Here is a 25,260-nt window from a genome sequence, read left to right as displayed (position 1 = left end):
AAAAGACAGGGAGGGAGAACCGGAGAGAAAAGGGACAGGGGAAGTTTCACAGGGGGAAGAAAAAGCCAGTGGAGAGCAGGGCAGGAATCGTCAGGCCCGTCCTGGCTCCTTTCCCTGCTGTGTCCTGGATCAACCTTGGCCTCAGTCTCAGCTCACATGGGCCCAGAGGCCGCAGCCCAGGATCCCTGGTCAGCACGGAAGGCTTCCTCTGAGCACATCTCCTTTCTCTTGGGAGCTGAAAGTCCCCTCCGAAGCTGGTCCGGTTACATCAGGGACTTGGCTCAGGAGGCCCACTAAGCAGACTGGGTCACTGAAACTGCATAAGTAGTGTGCTTTGAGCTGAATGAAGCTCTCCCACTCAAGGCAAACTCTTCTCTCTGTAACTGCCAGCGGCCTGAGTCCATCTTCTTGCTTCTATTATCTCTGAAGATGCACAGACTCTGAAATCATGAACCAGCCCTGTGGGATGGTCCCGGTCCATCCCTCTTCCACAAATGGAGAACAGGAGACGCTCCTTGCCCAAGGCCACGCAGCTGCTTTGGGCCAGAGACAGCACAGTCTGCAGGTCTCAGCCCCCCATCGTCTGGGCAAGCGCTTTCAAAACCCAGCCCTGGAGGGCTCCTGATGACTTTCATGCTGTTTCCAGTAAATTCTGTGCTGATTCTTGGCACGAAGAGAGGAAATGAAGAGGGTAGGGTAGGAATGTAAACAAAGGGAAACTTTGGGATTTCATCTAATATGTAATTATAGTATCCACGGTGGTGGCCCTGGCTGCTTCTGCAATGTGCTGCCCAGGCACCGGGAGTGGGGTGCCCTGGGGGTGACGAGGAACCCAGCAATGCTCCATCCGACGCTCCAAGCCCCCTGGGCTTTTGGAGCAGCATCTGTGGGCCAGGAGCCTGGGGTTGCGTGCAGAAACACATGGCAGCCTGGGAAGCCAGTCAGCAGATAAGAGCTGAGGGTCCTGGGTCCCTCGGCAATGGCACTGGGAGCAGCGGGGCTCACACAGACTCAGGGTGTAACCGTTCATGTGGCAGTTGCCAGGACTGCAGAGGCAGGGTTACCTTGCTCTCCTGCTGAGATGGGTGTCGACAGCCAGCGGCAGCCCCAGGCACAGCCGCCTGGGTAAAGTGCGCAATCAAGGAGAGTCCTAGCAGCGGCTCCTCCCCCTCCCCCCACAGTGTACTAAGTGCTGACAACGCGTTAGACACTCTACCTTGTGCTCTTTGCATGTTTCAGGTCATTGAAGGCTCACAATCTTATAAAGTAAGTCTAAGTATGATTCCCTCTTACAGATGAAAAAAACTGAAACTCAGAGAGGTTAAGAAATTTGTCCAAGGCCACATGGTCGGTAGATGTGGGGGCCGAGGTCTGAGTTCGAAGGCCTGCTTAAACTATATGTATGCGTGGTGGGGAGGGGGGGGGCCGTGTTGATTTAAACATTTATTGGCCTCTGGGTGCTGCTCTCTGACAGACAGAATGATCATGATTACCCTTCATGTGCTCATGACCTGATGAAAAAGGCAAAGCCCTGTCTCATATACTCTCCAGTTTAATCTTTGCAATGACTTGTGGGAGTAAAATTAATTAGCTCCATTTTATAGATGAGGAAGGTGAGGTGTGAAGTGCCTTCTCCACAGATCTGCAGGCTTCAGTCTGGGTCTTCCTGTCCCAAAAGTTTTGTGTTTTTTTTTTTCCATTGCAAACAGGGATGCTTGCAGACGGAAGGCCCTCTTCCACTCTTCAGTCATACCTCATCAGGTACTTCCGACGACTGCACACGTGTGAGTGAACAGGACAGAGACAGCACGTGGGGGGAGGTAGGGGGAGTGTAAGAGTCTGCTTGGGTAGGAATCTCAGCTTTCTCACTTCCTGTCATGTAACTTTGGGCAAAAATGTTTACTCTGTTAAGCCCTAGTGTTCTCATTTATGAAATGGGATATGGTGATGAAGACTATGATGATGATGATGGTGATGATACCACCAGATCCATAGAGTTATGGTGAAGAGTGAGACAGCACGGGTAACATACTTTTCCAGTTTCCTGGCATGTAGTGAATGCCCAGTGAACTGATTATCACAATTATCATTATCATCCAGGAAGCACTGGGGCACAGAGACTGGAGGCTTTGCAGTGGAGTCTGCATCCCTGCCTCCGTGTGCGAGTCTTCGAGCTCACTGAGTTTCGCCTTTCCATTTCACAGATGAGAATACCGCGGCCAGAGGAGGGGGCGGAACTGGCCCCAGGTCTCGCTGGAAGCAAGGGTGGGAACTGTCGTCTGACCCCTGACCTCAGGCTCTCTCTTCACAATGCCTTCCCTTCTCCAGGGCCTTGGCATTACATTCACTGCTGTCCCCCAACTCCTCCCTCCACTGCTAAAAAGGAGCGTTCGCCTCGAGTCTCTGGTCCCACCGCGGGTGTTGGCACGAGGTCGCAGTACCCAGGCTCCCTTGGCATTCCTTTCACAGAGCTGAGGCCAGGGAGGTGAGGGCGGGCCTGGGGCAAGCCTCCGAATGTGTGGGAATGAGCCCCCCACCCCAGGAATCGGGCCTGGCTGCCACTGTGTGTTTGCTCCGGACCCTTTGGCAGTCATCCATGATTCGAGAAAGGCGAGGCAGCCAAGACAAGACAGAGGCTAATTACCTCGGCTAATAGGAAATTGGGGAGCGGCAACGACAAGGGTGTCTAGGCCTCTGGCCAGGCAAGGGCAGGGACCACAAATGCCCAGCCTGGCCCGGCTCATCTATGCTGAGTAGAGGTTCCTGCTCAGGGTCACCGTGGGATTCCAAGAGCCTGAGGGTACAGGAGCTGCCACACTGTCAGACCTGCTGTGGACCCTCTCCCTCTGTTGCTCTTTGTTTGTTTTCATTCAAAAGCAAAACAAATGAAACAAACAAGGAAATTCAATTTACACAGGGCCTGAGTGCTGATGTTTCTGTTTTGTTACACCAGGGTGAGCTTAGGACAGAAAATCTGCCTTGACCTTCATTCTTCCAATTGGTTTCAACCCTGTGGCGCTATGTAAAATTGCATGGATGGACGGGCTGCAAAAGCAATTTGCCTTTCTAGGTGGGGTGGAGCGAGGGAGTGGGGATGGAGGGGGGCCAGATTCAGAGACAGAGAGAGAGACAGACGGAGAGACAGAGAAAGAGAGAGAGCGTGCACGCGTGCACAAGAGAGCAACACTCAAAAGAAGAAATAGAGAAACTGAGACACCCAGAAACTGAAACTAAGAGACTGACGAACAGAAAGAAGCAATACTTGGGAGACTGGCAGGCAGACAGAGACAGTGCGCTATGCAGAAAACACACAGAGAGGGACTGACCGGCAGGAAGACACAGATGGAGATGCGGAAAGGCGCAGGAGGGAAAAACCAAAGCAAGGAGTCTCTGGGTGGTAGAGGAGTTAGAAAGGCTGGAGCACAGGAGGAGGAGATGAGAGCAAATGAGAAAAAATCTGATGGCAAAACTATATATTCCAAGAGCTCTCAAGCTGGGGCCTATCTCAGGCACCTGCAGTTTGAAGATGCTGAACCTGCAAAACAAGGACAGGAACGTTTAGCCCAAGGCCCCAGAGGCAGAAGTGGTGGCAGTGGGATGTGAACACAGACTTCTTGCCGAAGAGGCTGGTCCTCCACACCTGGGCCCCCCGAATCCTTCCATCTCGTCCCCTGGCAGTGTGGATGTGGGGGTTTGGTGCACAACTGTCCTTAACGAAAACCTGGGGGTCTGGACCCATGCTCTCTTTCATCCTCGTTCTTCCCAAAAGATCCTCGATAGTCATTCTTTCCAGCGCTAGTGGGACCTCCGCCTGCCTCATAGGGTGTAGCTCCTTTAGTCTGTCCTTGGATGAAAGAAAACTGACAATTAAGTCAAGGTCAACGAAGCAAAAGGAGGAAGAAAGTCGCAGGCCTCCTGTAGGCCAGGCAACCTGGTAAACCCTGTTCATGGGGTTTTTCACAGAATGCTCTTCCCTATAACCTTATGAGACATGGAAAATCACCAGCCTTCTCTTAGCAGAAGAAGCAACTACTGCATAGAACAGTGGAAAATGACCTTCCCCAGGGCAGGTGAGGCGAAGGGGGCAGAATCCAGATTTGCCCCCAGCTCAACTTGTCCTTGAAGCCTGTGCTCTTTCCAAACCCTAACCCTTTGGCCCGACAGGAATAAAACTACTTTTGGTAAGGAACAAGCAAGCAGAAAATGAGAAACCCCAAGAACGGACACTGAAACTATTTTAAACGCGAGACCAAGTCGGTCAGACTTCAGGGAGGACGGCCGGCCGCCAGTGGGATGAGAGACGGGTCCAAACAATACCCTGGCTCCCTCTCAGAGTGGCCCAGGTCCCGGGCCATTAATCCAATCAGTGTCAGAGAGAAGGAAGTATTCAGAGTGAGGCATGACAAGCTCATCGCAAGCACATTTGTAGGACAGAAAAAGAAAGGATGATCCTACTTCAAGAGGTGGAAAGAGGGCAGGGGGTGCCAAGCAGTGAGAAAAAGAAGAGATGAGGGAAAAACATTCCTCAGTTTTAAAGGACGGCAGGTGATTTGTCAGCTCTCAGTGTTAATTGCTTTTGGGGTGCCATAAAACATTTCACTGCTTTCTACATAACGCCCTGTAGGATTCCAGCCCGGCTGAAGCCAAGTCCCCACCATGTCAAAGAGACGGGGCTTCTACTTGTGTCTCTGTTACAGGAACCGCCTGCCAGGACTCTGTCCCCCTCTGCTAAATACTGTTTCTCCCAGCAATTGGAGAATGGAGGGGAAGGGAGATGAAATTAATTATTACCATAACAAGGGAAATGGGAGCAACAGTGATAATTGCTAACACATATGCTGCTACTGGGAGCTCACCACCAAGCGGAGGGCGTTGGTGCCTTACCTCATCAAAGGCCCTTGGGGTCCCGGTGAGCTGGCCGTGGTGTTATCCACATGCTCACAGACGAGCAAATGGAGGCTCAGAAGGCTGAGAAGCTACCTCGGCGCCACACAGCTGACAGAGTGCAGGGCAGAGATTTGAGCCCAGGTCTATCTGCCTCCAGTCTAGGCCCTTAATAAGGGACAGAGGAACCAGAGGGCAGCCACCAGGAAATCTTTCAAAACTGCTACTTTCTATCTATAATCATAGTTTTTAGAGTTGGAGAGGAGTTTATAGCTCTTAATCTAGTCCCATACTTGCTTTTCAGGGATGCAGTCACCCTAAAGCCGCAGGGGTTTGTGTCAGCATTTACTGAACCATAGAGTCACACATGCTCTCAAGATCTGGATCCTGACTTGTCACTGGAGCAAATGCCACCTCCTCTGTGAGGTCTGCCCAGATGTCCCACTGGAATAGGTCTGATAGCCTACTGTACTTCGGGTACCGTGTGCCTGTCCCCGACTAATTTTTGTCATTCTGCGTAAAATAAAAGTAGGGCCCCCACATCTATGAGACAGTCAGTGGCAGAATCAGAGGGAGAGGCCCAGTTTCCAGCTCACAGTGATATTCCTGAGTTTGGTGCATGGATGTGTTGTGTGTTACCAATGATCCTGAATATGTCAAGTGTTGAAAAGAGCTCCATGGTCTTTAGAAAAGCCATGGTCTTCCAGAAGAAGTGAAAAGAATGTTTTGGAGGTAAGGGAGATTCACAGGTGGAGAGGGACTAATATTTATTGAGCACATCCTTTGATACTGTGCTGGGATGTTTCTTGTTCATTTTCATGCAATTCTGCAACCTAAGATTTACTTTTTAATTGAAGTTCATAGAGGTACAGCAACCTATCCAAAGGTCACTTATCTAAAAATGTCAAAGCCAGATTTGAATACACAGTAGGTGGTCTTTCTTACCATAATTACATTATAAGTTATCTGGGCTTAGAATCTTTATCTTAATCACATTCACTCCAGCATTGCCTAGCACAGTATCAGGACACTGGGAATCCTCAAAATATATCTGCAAATAAGTAAACGAGTAATAGGTGAGTCAACAAAAATGCAAATAATGAAATAATTAATGAACAAATACATGAAAGAATGACAGAGTATAAAATGAGAAGACGGATGAATGGGATGGATGGATGGGTGGATAAAAGGAAGAAGGAAGAAAGGGATAGATGGATATATGAATGAATCATTGAGTATGTGAATAAAAGAAAAAAAAATGAGTTGAATAATTGTAGCAATTGTGATAATGCTCACCTTGGTAATAATGCAGCTTTCTAGGTTGGCAAGAGAGGTGGTATACAGTTCTATAATTAGGGTACATGAAGAAAACTCGTCTCTAGAACTTCATATTATAGCTTATGATGGCTGCATCCACATGTGGTAACACTCAATGAGATGGGAAACGAAAGAAAAATAATTGCCTTTTCCCTCTGAGATGAACAGATGAGTTGCAGAATGATGTCCTTTTTCACCTCCAGAAGTTTGGATGCAATGACCCTAATGTCCTCTATGAAGGAGTGATAATGATGCTATGTCTAAGGGAATGGCTAGATCTGCTACTAAAAATGTGTGTGTGTGTGTGTGTGTGTGTGTGTATGAAAGTATGTGTGTGTGTGTATATCTAGCATGTATATATACTTGGTGTATGCTAATATAATATTTTTTAGAGGAGATACCATCGAACTGAGAGGAAAAAAAAAACACAAGGCGGGGACACCAGTCACAAACCTCCTTGCCAGCTTGCCACTTTCCCTCTTTGGGAAACAGATTCTTCATCAGTAGGAGGAATGATTTTGAGTTTCTGGCCTCCCTGGGCCCATTAGCACTCAACATGTATGAGTCTGTGACTCATTATGGCCACACTTCTCCAATGGACACTTCTAAACCTTAGCATCTCAAGGCGCGCACACAGGCTGGCCTAGAAGACATTTGGTTGACCTGGACAGACAATCCATGCCTTGTCTTCCAGACTTAAAACCATCCTGTCTGCTTCCCTCTCCCCATACACCCGGCATGTCTTACTTGTAGAGGCCATCAGGCTCCAGACACTTGAAGATGACGGAGTAGATACTGACTTCTGGGACCTCTCCGTGGCTTCGACCAGCTGCTACACAAGATGTCCCCAGGCCAGAGAGTAAGTCATCGGCAAAACTCAGGAATTCTCCTGGAGGGAGACAGAGAAAGATAAGCTCCCTAGCTCAGGCCTCGGTGAGCAGACATTCTTGCCATTGTCCAATCCCATCAAACATCTGCATATACCATTATTAAAAGAATTAGTGGACAGAAGAAGCATAAGGTATGAAAATGACAGAGGTCAGTCCATAGCCCTGTCAATCTTTGTTTAAACTGATGCCTGAACTTTCACAACTGTAAAGTGGGGATACTGATACCTACCTTTACAATATTGTACCAAGGCTCAATTGAGGGAAATTACTGTGTAATCAAAATGCATGAAAAGACTAGGGTGGGACAGTGCTTTCTGCAAGTCCCGTTCATTTTGGAATTGCATTTCCCTTCCTGTATGATGAAGGAGTTGGATGAGAATATAAAATGGGTTTCATGTCACATGGTCACTTTAATGCACTGGCCCTAGATTTATGGATTTCTGTTGTGATGGACAGAGACTTGGTCCTGCTAAGGAGGTAAGAATTCCATGACTGATTAGCAATGAAGGGGCATGGGACAGAAAGGGACCGTGGAAGAACAAGTGTCCTGGACGCCATGATTTTTAAGTCACCTAGCCATTGGATTTTAGAAAGCAGATGTTTACTAGAAATAGAAGTAATGCAGAGATTTGACAAAGACTAGAAAGAATGACTGAACGTTTGGAATCCTGAGATCTTGTCTTAGTTCTGTTAAAAATTTGCTGTATTGCTTTGGACAACTAAATTCCCATCCCTGAGCCATAGTTTTTTCCTCTGTAAAGTGGAGGTGCTAGAAAATCACTATTAGGATTTTTGTAGATGTGCACAAAGATTAAGTTGTGAAGATAAGTAGCACTATTTAAACCAGCAAGAATTTAGGAACTAAATGTTTCACAATATAGAAACAGCAATATCAATTACAGTTCAATGATGCAATGGAATATTTTATAGCCTCTAACAGTAATATTGTAGAATAATATGAGTTATATGAAAGGATATTCATGATATATTAAGTTTATAAACAGGTTACACTAATACAGAATAATCTAATTTATGGTGGAAATTTTACATGTGTATTTATTTAGAAAGAGAAAAAAATATATAGCAAATGCATAATAGTGGCTTTGTCTGGGAAGTGAGATAATGGGTACTTTTTCTGTCTTAATGTTGCTTATCTCTATTTTTTAAATAATCTACAATGTATTGCTTTTGTAACAAGGAAAAAATCAATAACATTTACTTAAAAATAGATAAAGTAAATGAGTCAGACTAAATGGCCTCTGAGTTCCCTTCCAATTCTAAATGGATGACTTCGAAGGAAAGCAGGCACGTGTGGTATTTTATACCACAGAGTACGCAATGACATGAGGCCTCCCAACTGCTGAGTCCTTGCCCTCCTTCCCGCCTGATACAGAGGGCCCCACACACTCTACTTGCTTTTGTTCTCAGTAATAAACAAGAGAAGGATGCCCATTCAACTCTACCTTCTCTACTTGGGCTTAAGGACAATCTAAGCTAATGGAACCCTCATTGGACAGTATCTGGGCAGACGGAGGCCCAGAGAAGCCAGCTGGCACTTCTCCCCCAGGGAACGGGGTCGGCAGAACACGCAGATCGCTTCGGGTTGGTCTTTCAAAGACAAGTTCACTCTCCACTCACAAGCAAATCATGTCAGACCTGTCTGACTGAAGTGTCTGGATGGGCCTGGGATGCAGGTAAACAACAGTTCTATGACGTATTGGTCCCTGTGGTCCAATACGACGGATCTGATGGGTACTGTTTTTTGTTTTCCACTTTTTAAAAAGACAACATACAGTTCATGGCCATGATACATAGATGCGAGAGCAACTGTCTGGATCAGGCTGCCGCTGACAGCCTGCAAGTTCAGCGGCTGTTGCCAGGCAGACTTGGGACTGAATTCTATTTCCACCATTTATTGCAAATCCCTCAACCTCTTAAAGTCTCAGTTTTCCTTTCTGTAACAAGGGACCAATAACTCTTTTATGACTTTGGAGTCTAGAAAGAAAAGCTGAGTCTAGGAAGAAATTCTTTGTCCAGAACCAGAGGTCTTGCTAGGAAATAAAGAGGTAAATGAAACCCTTTTTTCATCCCAGATTCTGGCATCCCTATTTCTCCTTTAGGCCTCTTATGTCAGCCTCTTTCATAGCAAAATCATAAACTAACAATGTGTTTCTTACAACAGGTACCAAAGCAATGCATGTGGTAAAAAAAAAAAAAAGAAAAAAATAGGGGTTGGCGGGAGACATGGGATTATTTACTGAATGGAGTGAGAGCTTTTTTCTCTTAGTTTCTTAGGATTCCAAGTCTGGCTGCTTACCTTTGTTTTCTTTGAGCTTGGATCCATGTCTGTCTACTTTTCAATTTGTTTCCAGATAGCCATTGAAAAAGCTGGCCCCTCATGAGGGAACTTAGTAAACTATGGCCTGTATTAATTAACTGTCTTCAAGCCAAAAGATGCTTGACATTCATTTTCAAATGGGCATAGCTTTCCAGATATTTCCATGCATTTCAGAGTAATTTTGACTATGGACAAATGCCCCATAAGTACTGGCACACAGTTCTAGGGTTTGTAGGTTTAGTTCCAATGAAGAAACTGGTTAATATGGAGTATATAACTAGTCACGTCAAGGACATATTTAGGTTCCAGTGCCATTTGGGACTATTTATACATAAGGACTTTAAAGTGAAAAGAATTAAAAAGAAGAAAACTGACTTTTAGTAGCAACCTTTCTTTTTTTCCATTTAATCGTGACAGTATTCAATCCTAATGAGTTATATTTTAGTATCTCCATTGTAAAGCTGAGGTTACGCTTACAAACTTAGGAAGGGCCAAAGCTGAGATTTGAACCCTTATCCTCCTCACTCCAAACCCATACCTTTTCTTTTATACTATGCTGCCTCCTAGAGAAAGTTTAAAAAGGGGCAGTGTTAGAAAGCACGTTTTCTCAGCTCTGTTCAATTTGCCATTGAATTCATGCCACTCTCTTAGCTCTATGGGCTTGAGGAATGAAACAATAAAAGAAATGGTCCCTGACCTTCTACAGCTTGTAATCTGACAACAGGAAGGGTTGTTAAATACAAGAACTGACCCATAAAGTAAATTGTAATATTGCTTTTCTTGGCACTCTGTTCCAGAAGGTTTAAATGTAACCTAGATGGAGGCAGGTGACTGACGCAACCCCTCACTGTCCTTCCTCACTTTGTAGGGGGTAAACGGGGGTAGGAAAGGCCTGGGGCTTCTCTATGCACAAATGCAGTTCAGTGCAATTGAACACATACATTGTGGTTCCACAATATAACATGCTCTGCATCTGGCAGCATACAATCGAATGAGCAGTAACACAGCGCAGCAGTTAAGAGGCTGGGCTCTGAATTTACGCTGCCTAAGATTAACTCCTGGTCCATCCCTCTTACACCTTGCCTTGGACAGGTTCTATTTTCTCATATGTAAAATGGGTATAGCATATTGTTAGAAATCAATCAGCACAATGCCTGATATATTGCAAGAGCTCAGAAACTATTTCAACTATCATTATGGTTTTTGTTACTATGGTTGCCATAACCCAGAAGAGAGAGAAGGACCCTTAGGTGTGATTTTTTATCCAATGCACTCCTTTTCCAGGTGACAAAACTGAAGCCCAGAGAAAGAGAGTGGTTTGCCCATGGCCATACACAAAGTGGGAGGGAGACTTGGAACCAAACTTAAGCTCTCAGCCCCCATATGCATATGCTCTCAGATAATCCATGGCAGCCACCCTATGTGGCAACATCAGCGAGAACTGGAGAGCTTCCTGGGCTGTCCAGGAGCTCTTGCTCCTCAGCTTCTGACCAACTCCATTCAGCATGAATGTGAGCTGTATTTCCTGGGCATTTACTGTGTGCCAGGCAGTGTGCTGGGCACACAGCTCCACCCTGCTGTCTTCTTAAACTTGGAACCTGTGAGAAAGATAAAAAGCCCAAGAGAGACAAAAGACAGAAGAAGTCTCAAAAGACAGAAGTTCGGCTGCTTTCCAATATGAATTATACTCTAACAGTGGTTTGCAAATTAGAGTATCTAGAACTCTTGGGGTAAAAAGGAAAGGCAATTGCGAGGGGTGGGGGTGGCTAAGTCTGTCTCCTCTATACCCACATTAACCTTCAACTGGATTAACTCCAGTTTAATCTATTTTATGTAATGATGGCCCATGTTTTATTTAAGTTGGGAAAAAATCACTTAAAAAATAAAGAGCTTGGCTTAAACGTTTTACTGCCTGAAATGTTTGAATCCCAAAACCCTGCCACATTCCCTGACAGAAATACAGAAGTTCAGGAATGTTGCATTTCCAGTGGGCTTTGCAGCCACTTGGGGCAGAGTCCATAATAACCAGCTCTTTTGCCTCTGACATCCACGTGCCTTCCACTAGGACGCTCTGCCTCGGTCACCTCTGTCCCTTCCTCCATGGGACATTGTTATGGCAGAACCCTCCAAGACCCAGGCTGCCGCCGCCGCCTCACCCATGCCTGTCCAAGACTCTAACATTCTTTTTCTGTTTTTCTTTCCTTGAAAACAGATAGGGAGTTGGGAGTCGCTGTACAGGAATGTGCCTGTTCCCCATTATGGCTCTTCTGGGGCTGTAACCCGAGTGGGCTTGGGCCAGACCCCCACACATTTCTTTATCCACTCAGACTCAAGCCTTGCTCTCATTACGATCCACAGAAAGGGTCAATCACGATTCTGCTGAGGCTTCAGAACCAACCCAAGAAAGCAGAGCGCAGTTGTTCCGTGGGCCCCGCCCCCTGCCTCCACGCTCTCTCCCACTCCTTTCATCACTCCCTCAACCCTCTTCCTCCTTGGTTTTCCCTCTCCCTCTCTTTCTCCCCTCACCCTCTCCCTCTGATTGAGGTCACCGTCAAAGCTGGCCACAAGAGCAAATTGAAACCAGGTTGGGAGAAAAACAGCAAAGAATTTCCAAAATGGAAGGGGCGGGAGCGGTGAGTTATTTAGCCCAGGTGGGGAACAAGGTCCCCGCTCAGGACTCCACGCTCTTTTCAGGAAACGCCACGGGGATTTAGAGGCCACCCGGGGCTGGTCTCTCCCTCACCTGCAGTTGCTCCTTGCTGGGTGCACAGGGAAGAGCGGGGCTCTGTATTTTCCCCACCTTTCCTTTACTTGGGCAAATGGAGAAATGCATTCTGAGACCTTGTCAGTGACAGAATATTTCTTGGGGGGCCTCACTTGAGGCCCTCTCAGCTGTAATGGATTCTTTTCTTCCAATACATGACGCTGTACTAATTAGAAAAAACCAGTGTGTGCTGGTACTTGGCATCATCGGATGGCCTGACGGTCTGAAGGCCTGATGGCCGGGCGGGGTAGGGCAAAGGGAGTGGGTTGAAGGCCAGAAGAGAGCTGGTGTGAAGCTAGGCTCTACCACTTTTGAACTGTTTTACCTAGGGATGGGTGATTAAACTCTCAGACACTGCTTCTTCATCTGGAAAGTAGGAGGCCATTGGAGAACTGAGCCAGGAATACCTAATACATGCGGCATCCACGCTACATGGATGGTTTGCCATGTCAGTGCCCCCACACGCTGCTACCTCCTCCCCATCACATCCCATCAGTTTGTCTCATAAATTTTTAGTGGTTAAACTCGGCTGCTTTTAGTTACATCAAATGATAACTTAACTCCCTAGAACTTCCTTTTTTTCACCCCCGCAAAGGAAGTAGGTTTTTAAAGAAAGGAGAAAGAAAGGGAGGGAGGGAGGAAAGGGAAAGGAAATGTTTATTTAATTCTTACTAGATGGCATCAAAAGTGTTGGACATTTTTTTACTTACATTGTCGTGGTTAAACATTCAAAACAACCCATGTTGACTAATAACATTCAATACAACCTAATGAGTTAGATTAATTGAGCTTTTACACATGAGGAAATAGGTTCAAGGTAGGTTAAAAAACTTGCCTAACAAGAGCCCCCGAGAAAGGAAAGAGTAAAGGCTAGGACCAGGACATCTGAGAGACAGTCTGTGATTTCCCTAATGTGCCCTGGCCCTCGGGCAGTGAGAAGCTTTGGGCAGGAGTTGTGTTTGGGGCACGTCTGTGGACACCGGTACCCAGCCTAGGCTGGCCATGCAGATGTTTGTGGAATTCTGGAAAATGAACTTCACTGGTTGAAGCCTCTTCTTCCTCAACCCCCATTTCCCCAACAGTAGCACCTGGTATTAGTATGCTTTTAGGAGAGGCAGGTTGCCTCCGGTGTGACTTCTTTCAAAAGTGAGTAGGACTCACATGGCCCGGGAAAGAAGGGCCTGTCAGGAAAATAAGTCCTCCAAAAAGGGCAATGGCGATCTAGCAAATGTCTGCGGAGAGCTTCTCTGTACCAGGCATTGTGCTAAGGGACTTTTGGCTCACTGCCATGCCAATCCCCAAGTAGACATCTGTTGGTTTGACTGACTCTAAAAACCCATGTCTCCTTTTACTAATAGCACCCTAGATTTCCACTGGGGAGTCATCTCTCCCCCAGTTTCAGTCACTATTATTTATGTGTAGCTAAGGCCTCCTCCCTCCTCCAGAGATGAACATGCAATCAGTGGCCTGATATTCCATGTTGGAGGCCAGAGAGATAAACAAGTGACCGAGGCCTGATCAATGAGATTAACTCTTGGGACAAACAGACAAGGTCCTGATGACATCATTTGAAGGCTTGGATCCATGTGTCTGAGGCCAGATATACCCGTGGATATTTTAAATACATGTGTTAATATTTTCCCTTTTCTGCCAAGGCTAGTTTCCATTTGTTTTCTATCCCTTGCAAACAGGAATCCTACCAGATATAAATTCTATGAGGTCAGTTTTATGATTACCACTTTATACATGAAACAAACAAACAAACAAACAAACAAAACATGTTCACAGGTCTTACACAAGTTGCCCAAGGTCACTCTCCATCTAAATAACAAGGCTGACTTCAAATCCAGAGCTGTCAGACTCCAGAACCCGAGCCTTTCCCATCATAAAACACAACCCAGGGCAAGGGACACAAAGAGTCCATTATTGAACAGAAATCACTGAGTATTTCCAATGCCCAGCTTCCTGTGGCCCGGCTTCTGACCTCATCGCCCGTGTTCCCTTCTCCGGGGGAACGGCAGCCATGCTGGCACCCCCCGCCCCACCCCCAGCACACCAAGCACGTTCCTGCTCCAGGCCTCCATGCTTGCGGAGCTCCTCCCCAGGTCTCTGCATGCTCACCCCCTCTCTTCACCCAGATTGCTGCTTAAATGTCATTTCCTCAATCTCATTTCATCATGCTCTGTCCCTTTTCCCCGCTTCATTTCTTTTCATTAAACTTACCTTGTTTTATTTCGAAGAATTAAAATACTGTCCGTATGTCCTACTGTAAGCCCCATGAGAAAGGGACTTTGTTCACTTGCCATGGTGCCTGTACACAGCAGGGTCTCCATAAATATTTTTCTAGGGAGTGTATGTATTTAGTGTGTACTATAAACTGAGCTGATGGCTGGGAACAACATGAAGAACAACATCTTAGTCCCTGATTCCTGGAAAGCAGAGCCTAAGCGAAGGGCTCAGGTGCACATGGTTTATTTGGGAGGTGATTCTAAGAAGCAGGCATGGGGAAAGGGAAGGATGAGATAGGGAAGAGGTAAAGTCAATATAGAGGTGCGTCATTAAGTTTGCTCTTGTGAGTGAGGAGACTCTGTTCCACAGGGACCTTCTGAGATGTGAATGAGATGTCTCCCAGAATTGTTTGGCTGAACGTTGGGGAGCTAAAGCATGCACCCCCTGATTCCTGATGACCACAGAGCCTCCCCAGGGGTGTAAATTTCCCCACACTGTATTTTTTTTTCTATGCTTGCGAACGGCCAGAGGACACCCCCTTGGTCCTGCACAAGGCCATGGGCACAAAGTGGAAGCATGCATTTGATGTCGCTAGCAGCACAATGTGAGCCTGGCTGTGGACAAACTTGCCTACCACACCTGTGCCTGAAGTGGCCGTGGGCCAAGAGGGCATGGCATGGCCCCTGAGCGGTCTGCTATAAAGACCCAGTCTCTGCCTTGAAGGCACTTATAGAAGCGATCGGTGGGCCTTCTTCACCGAAGTCTAGGACAGACCTGTTAGCCCCACTGGGGAAGCAGTCCGCAAACAGCTACTGGACACCCAGTGGGTACCAGGGAAAAGACTCCCACTACAGACACAGCATAAAGCCCCTCCCTTCCCTGTGGGGCTCACAGTGGAGCAAGGCAGAATTGCAGTGGCTGCTTTTATGAGCGGCCCACCGGAATCCTGCAACTTATTATTAATACAGAATTTAATAACATTAACCTTAGCAGTCACATGCACTTGGCTAATGGAGTCTGCCCTTTCCTACGGTTGGATTAGTCGGGGGCATTAAAAGCCCTCGTCACCCCCACCGTCCCGAGGACAAATGATGCTAATACATTTGGCCAGAGAAGGAGAGGGTATTGCTAACATGTGTGAGGATGGCCGACCTGGGGACCGGACTGCAGAGGAAGCGGAGGAGAGAGGAGAGAGGAGGAGAGCCAAGGCCCACCCCTTGCCACCACTCTCTGAGGACCACAGTGTGTGTTTACTGCCACCACAGCCCTCATCCACAGAGGGTTTTCTTTTCTTTCTTTTCTTTTTAAAAATCTCAATCCCAAGTGTTACACTATTGTGAAGTGGAAAGAACCAAGTGTACAGAATGTGCTTATCATAGTCTCGGCTCCTCTAATACTTCCAGCTTTCTCTGGGCTGAACACCATTCAACGTCTCCCTCTCTGTGCAAAACGGCGGACGCCGTGTGTGCTGACGGTGGGCCCTAGCAGCCCCCCTGACCACAGATGTGATGCAACAGCATATAATCTTGCAGAGCTGGGTTTATTATCCTCAGTTTGTCAAGAAGACAAGAGAGGCTCGGAGAGCCGAGGCAGGTTGCCCAACCACACGGCTACTGCATAGTGAGGCTAGGCCTTGAACCCAGGGTGATCCAATTCCAGAGCCTGTGGTTTGTTTTGTTTTTTTCCCAACACGCACTTCCTAATTGCTTTTGTCTCAGTGGGCCTCCGTCTTCATGTCTCTAAAATGAGGATGTCAGTAACCACTCTGCAAGGGGGTCAGGAGGAGTGAATTAAGTCCATAAAACTATAAAAGTACTTAATAATCTGGAAAGCAGGATGCATATATAAGGGGCAGGTGTTAAGGGAAATCCACAGAGCGTTGATAAGATGAGGACAACGTCAGATGGGTGCTTCTGGAGGGAGAGGAGGCCATGCTTTGCGAGGAACTGAGGTGTATATTGTGGGTGTTTAGAGCTAACAGCACACCAGGACACACGCAAAGCATGGGGGTGAAGAACCTCTCACCAGGGTAAAGGTATGGAAACATACCCGCTGGTGACACAGAGGAATTTCTGCATCACAGGAAAGGAGCAAAGCGTTGGGGGAATGAAGATGCTAAATGCAGAGAGATACACAGCTGGCTTCCTGGGCTTGGAGCTTCCAGAACAGTTCTCTGCCCGACCCTGGCGCTCCTGCCCAGCCAAGACCTCTGCCCCGTCACCTCAGCACCCACGCTGGCTGCCCAGACCCTCTCTTTACAGGGAGGATTGCCCTTCTCTTCCAACAGCCCTCTCCTTCTGTAAAACCTTTTGCAGTGCATAAGGTACACCCTCACCTGCACATCACAGTAAAGCTTCGTAAGTGCTCGGTGAGGTGGGCGGGATGAGGTGGAGGTGCAAATTCCCATTTTCAGGAGAAGCTGAAGCTCAGGAAAGGTGTGCGTCCACCTGAAGAGGTGCCTGGCTAAAGCCTGCCCCTCCTGCCTCCTAATCTGCGGCTCTGGCGGCTGTACCACCTGCTCCTGTCTCCTCCTGCAGACTCGCAGCCCAGCCATGACCAGGACAGCTTGACAGCCACCCCCTGAAGTGCCTCATGAGGCACTCACCTTTCCTGAGCCCTCCACACATTTACTGACTTACACAATTACATTTATTAAGACGCTGCTTTCAAATACTGCTTGCAGAGAAAAAAGTATTGAAGGCAATATTGTGCTCAGTCCTGGGTTTAAATCCTGGCTTTGCCAAATGACTCCCCTAAGCAAGTTGCTTAATCTCCCTAGAGCCTCATTTCCTTCATTTGTATAATGGATGTGGAAAGGCCCATTTGAACGTAACCGATGGGGTCAAACTGAGAATTAACTTAGACAATGTATGCAGCACTTAGCACGGTGCTCGGCCCATGGTAAAACATTCAACAAATGGCAGCTTTGTTGGTATTATTACTGTTCTTACGAAAAATACCAATTCATGAAACATTCGCTGTGGGGTAAGTAGAGAGGAGAAATTCAACAGAGAAATCAAGGAAAAGAGGATTATCCTGTGCACTTAGCACCTCATCCTCCACCCGAACCAGGGCTGCCCAGAGATTAAAAACTGCTGAAATGTCCACAGCATCCCTTCCTTTTCTAAATATAAACCTCAAAGCCCATAGTTAGCAGGTAGCGGAGACATCTTCAGTAGACAAGGGACCGCCATTTGTCTTTCTTCTTCCCCTCGAGGGTGGGTGCAAGCTTCAAACCCAAATCTGGCCAGGACCTTGAAAGGCAGCTTCTGAGGAGCCCATCGAGGCACCGGAGAGGATTCGAGTGAGATTCCGAGGACATCCCGTTGCCCCGACCCACTTGCATACCACACTGGCACATGCACGCGGACAAACGCACGCTCCCTCCTCATCCCACCCCGGTGCCCGCGCCCTACAGCAGGAGGGGAGAAGGCTGGCACCCATGAGTCAGGTTTTCTGGTCGTGCAAGCAACACCGTTATCCCACCAGGCTGAGGTGAACTGAGGAGGAGCTGGGGTCTGGGAGGTGGCAGAGAGGTAGACTTCCAAACGAGAGAGAGAGAGAGAGAGAGAGAGAGAGAGAGAGAGAGAGAGGAGGGAGAGAGAGAGAGAGAGTCAGAGAGACAGAAAGTGTCAGGGAGAACTATAGCTTGGAAATACCCAGAGACAGAGTGACTGAAGTAGAAATAGATGACACTAGAAAGGAGTGGAAGAGAAAGAGGAAGGGGGGGAGAAAGACAGACAGACATAGACAGATGGAGATAGTTAGAGATAAAGAGAGAGAGGGAAGAAAGGAGGGTGGGATGGAGGAAGGGATTCAAGGACAGAGGAAGGGGAAGAAGAGGGAGGAAGGGAGGGGGGAGAGAGGTGGCGGGAGAGAGAGAGATACAGGTAGAGATTAAAACAGAAAAACAGAGACAGAAGGAGACCGAGACCAAGAGAAACAGGAAGTTTGGAAGGAAGGAAGGAAGAAAGGAAGAAAGGGAGGGAGGGAAGGAGAGCGAGGGAGGGAAACAAAGTTAGTTAGGAAGAAGGACATTATCCAAAAAGAGAACGGACAACAGCAAGACAAAAATAGAAAGAGGAGACAGAAGCAGAGAGATGTAGAGCACGTGGGGGTTGGACACTAAGACCCGCCCGGCAAGGGGAGGAACAGAGGACGATGTCTGACCAGCGCTGTACACACCTTGGCTCTCCCCGAGGCTGGCTAGTGCTGCTTCTCATTCCATCCTGCATGGCCCTACCTAGTGCCCTGGACAGAGGCGAGAGATCCCGGCCCTACAGCGTGGATGCTGCTCTCTTCCCTCTTCAGTTTTGGACCAAAAACCCAGGCAGCGGAAGGCCCTATATCCCCACAGCCTGGCTGGAGGAGAGTCTCAGGGTCTCATTTAAATCCTACAGGCAGAGGGAACTTTCTAGAGATGCTTAGAGGCCCGAAGGGCCTCCACCAAAAATGAATGCCCTTGAGCATTTGACCAGGGCAATTTTTGGGACCATTTTCATCCAAATCCCCTCATCCATCCCTCCCACACATGTACAGATTTTTTTTCTTTCACTCTCCAGAAAAATGACTCCCTGGCTTCCCCATTTATATTAAAATTTTCCTTTAAACAGAGAAGGGGAAACAAGCTCTCTCTTCAATCCACAATGAAAGCTATAAAAGGATTTTTAAACTTGGAAAATTTGGCTGGTCAGTTTTTCCTACTGTTTAATACATGTGTTAGGTTACACTGAATGAGTAAACACAGTTTATAAGTTTCTAATTCATACATAGTTCTGAGAGTTTTACAGCTTCATATGTATATAATATATAAAATGTATATGTATGTATATATACTTACACATATATATTTATATGTGCACACATAAACACACACAAATGCATGTGCGAGTGTCTGTGTGTGCATAAGTAATCCCTCTAAATTGTACAGCTCATTCAGGTTTACAAAGAACGCTCTCTCATTTGACCTGCACAATACCCCAGGGAGGTAGGAGGGTAGGATTATCGCCTCCACTTTGCGGGTACCTGTGTGTAAGGCAGAGGCTCAGGGACCCACAGGTCTCCAAGAGGTCACAGCCCACATCACAATTCTCCTGTCCAAGGTCACGCAGGCTAATTTCGTGACTCCAGGTCAGTCAGTGCCCACAGGTGAACCTGCAAGGACCCAAAGCCAAGGGGAGCCTGAGGCACCCTCTGTTCTGGGTTTCCTTTTACAGAGTGGAAGCCTGAAGCTTGGGGCGTCACTGCTAGCCTGCATGGCATTTCTGTGCAAATTAGGCCTTCTGATTTATTAGAACAAGACGCGTAATCACTGATGAAGACATAGCGATGGCATCTGTGGTGGGAACGGTGCGCTGTGGGATGTGGCAGCCTTCTGCGCTGCAAAACCCGTGCATGTGGCCTTCCTTGGAGGGAGCTCGGCCAAGGTCGGGGCGGAGAGGAGGGTGAGAGAGAGGGGAGGGAGGGAAAGAGGAGAGAAGCGGCAACCTGGACTGCTGGGGTCTAAGAAGACAACCCATCCTACTTAAAGTAGAGCAGGAGTATAATAATAACTAGTGTTTATTAAGTACTTAATCGTGTCTGATGCGACAGTAACCCTTAAAAGTGGGACACATCTCTAACTACCGCTTGCATTTTGGCCTTGCTTTCTCAACTAGTAATATTATTAACAGTAATTTATCATTATAATTATTATTACTATTTGAGCATTCACAATCCCTTATGTACTGTGCCCAGGACTTCATGCAGTTTATCATATTCCAGCTTCACAAGAACTCTAGGAGCTATTTCCCCACATTTACAGGTGAAGTTATCAAGGCTCCTGGAGCGGCAGTAACTTGCCCACGGTCATGCAGCCAATTGTGTAGCTGAGATTTGAGTTTTACAAGGAAGGGGCAGAGGTCAGAGATGCCTTGCCATCCTCTGAAGAAGACTGCAATGCTTTGCATCCTCACTGCGGGCCATCCCAGCTCAACAGACCCAACTTCGTATACAGGGCGTCAATATGCAGCCAGGGGAACGGGTCTGACTCAAGTCGCATCACAGGAAGCACCAGCCAAGAATGACAGCAGCTCTCTGACTTCTCGTTCTGTGTGTTTTCCAGGATCTAGTCTATTCATTCCTTTAACCACACGGAGGTTGATGAATGGAGCCACCTGGATGAGTTATTCATGAAGTCTCTGCTCTGGGGACTCTATGGTAACTGCAGCCGAGTTTTAACCTGGTACCCAGTGTGCCTCTCTGCTTCCAGCTCTCCCTTACCAGCCACCCAATGGATGAAAATAAATACGGGTAGTCATCAAGATTGAAAAAAGATGGGGGCGGGGGGGCAAGGCAAAACAAAGTCAAAGCCAGGAGTCTGCCACAACAGGCAAAGTGCTGCCTTTGGACATCCTGTCTTCAGCATCCTTTGTGTCAAGGGGAAATCAGCATTCCCACTCTGACGGGCTGTTGTCAAGGCCTAATGTGATGTCAACCATCTGGCCCAGTGCTGCCCTCCTTGCGTAAAAATAGGTTGTTTCCAGTGCAAGGAGAACTGACTACTGGCTAAGGGCGCTCACGTTGGGCTAGAACTTTACAGTGCACGGGGCATTTCATATCCCTCCATGCCTTACCATGGTCTACCAGACCTAAGTGAGCCAGGGCCCCACTACCCCTGCAGCTCGAGCCCCCTGCGCTCGCGCCTTGCTGGCCCCTCCTCAATGACTCTGAAGTCAGGTTATCAGAGAGGCATTCCCTGGTCACCCTAACTGAAATGACATCCGCCACCCCTGCCTTGCCCCTGACCCGTGTGGCTCAGGGGGTTGGGCATCGTGTCACAAAAGTGAAAGGTCACTGTATCAATTCCTGGTCAAGGCACATGCCTGGCTTGTTCGATCTCTGATCAGGGTGTGTACCAGAGGCGACCCATCAGTCTTTCTCTTCACTCTCTTTCTCTCTCCCTTCCCCTCTTCCTAAAAATAAATAAATAAAATCTTTAAAAAATAAAATAAAAATAAAATGCCATCCCCCGACCTCTATTCCTATACTTGCTTTTTAATTCCTTTCCAGCTCATACCATTGTCTGACCTTTCATTGTATTTTTTTTTCATCATTCCTCCCCACTTCCACTGGATCATAAGCTCCACAGATAGGAGGGATTTTGTTTTGTTCAGTGCTGTCTCTTTGGCTTTTAATAGTGTTTGGTGCATGGCAGGTGCTCAATAAGTAGGTATTGAATGAGTTAACTCATAGTTCCACACAAAACACCAAGAGGCTAGCAGGCTGGCATTCTGGTCGGTTCCCATTTTACACATGCATCAACTGAGGCCTGGGAAGTTAAAGAAAGAGCTCCAAAGTCCTTCCACTGGTAAGCGACTGGCAAGGTGAGCTGTCAGACTCAATTCCAAAGTTCTTTTTATCTCACCAAGTTGTATTTCCAATTATTGTTCCCCTTCACTTCCAAGTCTACATGGGGCCATGGGTGTGACCTGGGGTTCTGTTGTTTAGGTGAGAGGCCACTGGGCATGGAGGTGTTCGGAGTGATCTCCCCCTGTGTTCTTCACCCAGACACAGGTTTGCCAAGGCCAACCTATATACAAACCAGAGCACTGGCCCTGGGCTGTGAGCAGGCAGCGGCGCACTGGCATCCCAGACCAGCTACCAGCAGTCCAAAGGAGGAAAGGATGGGTATCAAGTTGAGGGAAGGAGGGAAGAGGGCAGGAAGGGATCGCCATCGCAAGGCTCCGGAGAGTCAGGGGGGAGAAGTCCGATTACCCTTTCAGAGCAATTATTCCGCGGAAATAACGTGATGGCTCACGTTATTACCCCGAGGTTTCCACTTGCCTCCTGGGACAGCCAAGTCCTTTGGGGGAGGGAGGGACTCACTGACTCTAAGGTCAGTGAGAGGAAAGGCACCTGGCATTGAACTTGGGCTGTGCTCTGACCTCTGCGGGTACTGCGCTTGGTGCTGCAGCTCTTTAATCATCACAGAGACACCTAAAGTTGGAATTAATTGTGCTCATTTTGCACTTGAAGAAATGGAGGTGCAAGGTCAATGCTCATGTTCAAACTCATAGAGACAGCGAACAACAGTGCTGAGATCAGAGCCGGGAGCAATCCAGGCTCTTAATAATTTGTCCATCTCAAATGCAGAGCTGGGGTGCTGTCACCTGATGTCCTTAGAAGCAGAGCCAGGGCCTTAGAAACTATTAACATGAATCTCCTCTTTCCCAGACAGAGAAACAGGCACAGAAAAGAAAATTACTTGTCTGAGGTCACAGAGCAGGATCAAAGCAGAGCCTAATTAGAACCGAGCCAGACTTTTCTATGGAACTTAAATGTTAATGACCATGTCAACGGTAGGAAATGCACCCCTTGAAACTTCTCCCTCTGGACATAATATTCCCAGGGCCTACCACAGTGTAGGCACCTAGAAAATATTCAAGATATTTTTAGAATAAATGAATGAAGGGATGAATACACGAATGAATAAATTCCCAGGCCAGAGTCACTCCTCTCATTGTCTCATTCTTGGCACCTTCCCACAGAGGTACTTTTGTCCACACTGATGTACTTGTCTGATAGGTTCTTTCTGTCCATCTGCAAACTCAGTCACCATACGCCCTCATAACGCTCACTCACACCCATCCCCACCACCTTCCCATCCCATGTCCCACCTCACTTCCCAGGGACCTCATTAGCATATAAACCTGGGCAAGTTTCACAGCTCTTCTGGGCCCCAGTTTTCTCACCTATGCATCACAGATGGTAGCAGAGTCTTCTGAGAGCTGCTGTGGGGACCCATGGTGTCAGGTGAGTTCAACGAGGCAGATACCACCCACTCGTACATGGGAATGGCATTGCCAAGGTCGCCTTCCTCTCCACTTGCTCTTCTAGAACTCTAATCCCTTTTAATGTGTCCCTTCAGCAGGAGCAGTAAAGTACCTGTGAGGTAGGAAAGTGGGGTACGTGCGTGCGTGTGTGTGTGTGTGTGTGTGTGTACATGTGCGCACATGTTCAGTGAGAGGGAGAAAGAGAGAGTGCACACACGCATGCGTGTTCCTGCAGGCCAAAGACCCCCATTGGGAAGACCTGATCATGGAAGCGTCCTTGACACCCTTGCCTATGGCACAGCACTTTACAGTTTGCAGGGCCCTTTCCTTTTCTTACTTTCTTTTGATTCTTAACAGCCACACATCTGAGCAGATGATCTTACTTTCACTTTACAGATGGGGAGAGCCAAGGACCAGAAAGGCGGGCTGACCTGCCACAACGTGAAGTGTGAGGCGTAAGCGCTGTCATGACGGATCTGGGGCCTGGATGGAGCCAGCTCCGCAAACTTCCTCTCCAGTGACCCTTCCTCAGCATCGCCACTCATGAGATAAGGGGAGATTGGAGAGCAAAGACGGAGCTGCTTCTAAAGAAGGAAGCTCTGGGAGGAAAACAAAAGGCAGAGCCGTGGCACTGGGGAGAGGTGGTGTGCAAGAGCTGAGTAGGACAGTTGTGAAGATCTCCTAGGTGCTGTCTTCCAGGCAGTGAGAGAAAGTGTGGGGCTCAGCCTCGGGCAGCATCGTGCCTCCCCCAACCTCTCTCCTCTGCCTCAGACACTTTAAACACATTTGCTGGGAAGCTGATTTTTCACACAGTTCCCATTTGGACATCAATATAAATCTTAAATTTCCCCCTTTATATCTTGTGAGAGAACTTAGATTTTGTTGAGGGGTTGACCCCTCCAATACGGCAAAGCTGACATCGTAAAGCAATGGTTGTCTGGCAATGGTGCTTTGGTGGTGGGTACCTGAGCCAGGTGTGGGCAAGTGTGAGCGATGGCTTCCGAGAAAGCTCTCCTCTCCCTCGTGAGATGGAAACACAGAGACAGAGTCCATTTCTTCTCATGGACACATCTGATTATAATGCTTGGAAGCCTTGCATCCATCTGGCGATCAGCACCAGGCAACCATCTCACTGCCAGCATGAGGGAAGTGCTGGTATATGGTTAGGGACAGAAATAAGGGCGTGACCTAGAACCAGAGCTGGAACTCTGAAATGCTGCTTTTAGACCCACTCCATCTCCAGACTTCTGTTTTACACAAGATAAAACATTTTCTTATTATTTGAATTGATTTGAATTGATGTGACTATTACTTGCAGCCAAAGGCCACCTGAGTCCTCCTCGTGGCTCTTATGTGTGCAGCTTACTTTGTGACGCAGTGCAGTCCTCACTCACGGTGCTGTGACCCTCTGCATCAGGTATCAGAAGTTATTACTCACAAATAATGATGATAAAATATTTAAGAATGTTTGGCTTTTTAGATAATCGAGACTAGCAATTTTCAACCTTTTTCATCTCCAGGCACACATAAACTACTTACTAACATCCTGCAGCACACCAAAAAATATTACATTTTTTTGCTGATCTGACCAAAAGAATAGGTATAATTTTGATTCCTTCACACTGGACAGCTATTGTTGTGTTGGCTGTTCTCATCTTTTTATTCAACAATCTAAGGGAAAAAAGGTCAGTGCCTCTCATTAAATAGTCGGGCATTGCATGTTTTAAAAATTCTTGCGGCACACCAACGTGCTGCGGAACACAGGTTGAAAATCATTGATCTAGACCAATGGTCCTCAAATTTTCTCATGTGTCAACAATCCAGAATGAGGTTCTTGTTAAAGCACAGGTGGCGAGGCCCCGCCTCTTGAGTTATGAATTCATTCAAGTCTGTGATGAATTTAGAATTTAGATTTCTAAGAATTTCCCAGACATTGATGTTGCTGCTGCTCTGAGGACCCCATTTTGAGAAAAAGTGATATAGACAATTTTATAATACTGTCCCTCATACTTATTTGCAATGAAG

The 25,260-nt window shown here is 47.3% G+C and overlaps 1 protein-coding gene across 3 annotated transcripts in view; it reads right to left on the bottom strand.

Annotated features, from left to right (window-relative positions):
* ASTN2 (astrotactin 2) overlaps positions 1 to 25,260 on the bottom strand; it is an 807,209-nt gene that overhangs the window by 42,077 nt on the left and 739,872 nt on the right. For all 3 annotated transcript variants that reach the window (XM_054584473.1, XM_054584474.1, XM_054584475.1), the window contains one exon: positions 6,949 to 7,090. In XM_054584473.1, coding sequence (XP_054440448.1) covers positions 6,949 to 7,090 — 142 coding nt within the window. The remainder of the gene's footprint in view (positions 1 to 6,948; positions 7,091 to 25,260) is intronic.

This window comes from Pteronotus mesoamericanus, unplaced genomic scaffold (genome assembly GCF_021234165.1).
Source record: "Pteronotus mesoamericanus isolate MK-2021 breed Mesoamerican mustached bat unplaced genomic scaffold, CSHL_Meso_final contig_78, whole genome shotgun sequence".
In the NCBI taxonomy this organism is placed as follows: domain Eukaryota; kingdom Metazoa; phylum Chordata; class Mammalia; order Chiroptera; family Mormoopidae; genus Pteronotus; species Pteronotus mesoamericanus.
The sequence above is the reverse complement of the archived record's forward strand: the minus strand, read 5'-3'. Positions and strand labels throughout refer to the sequence as shown.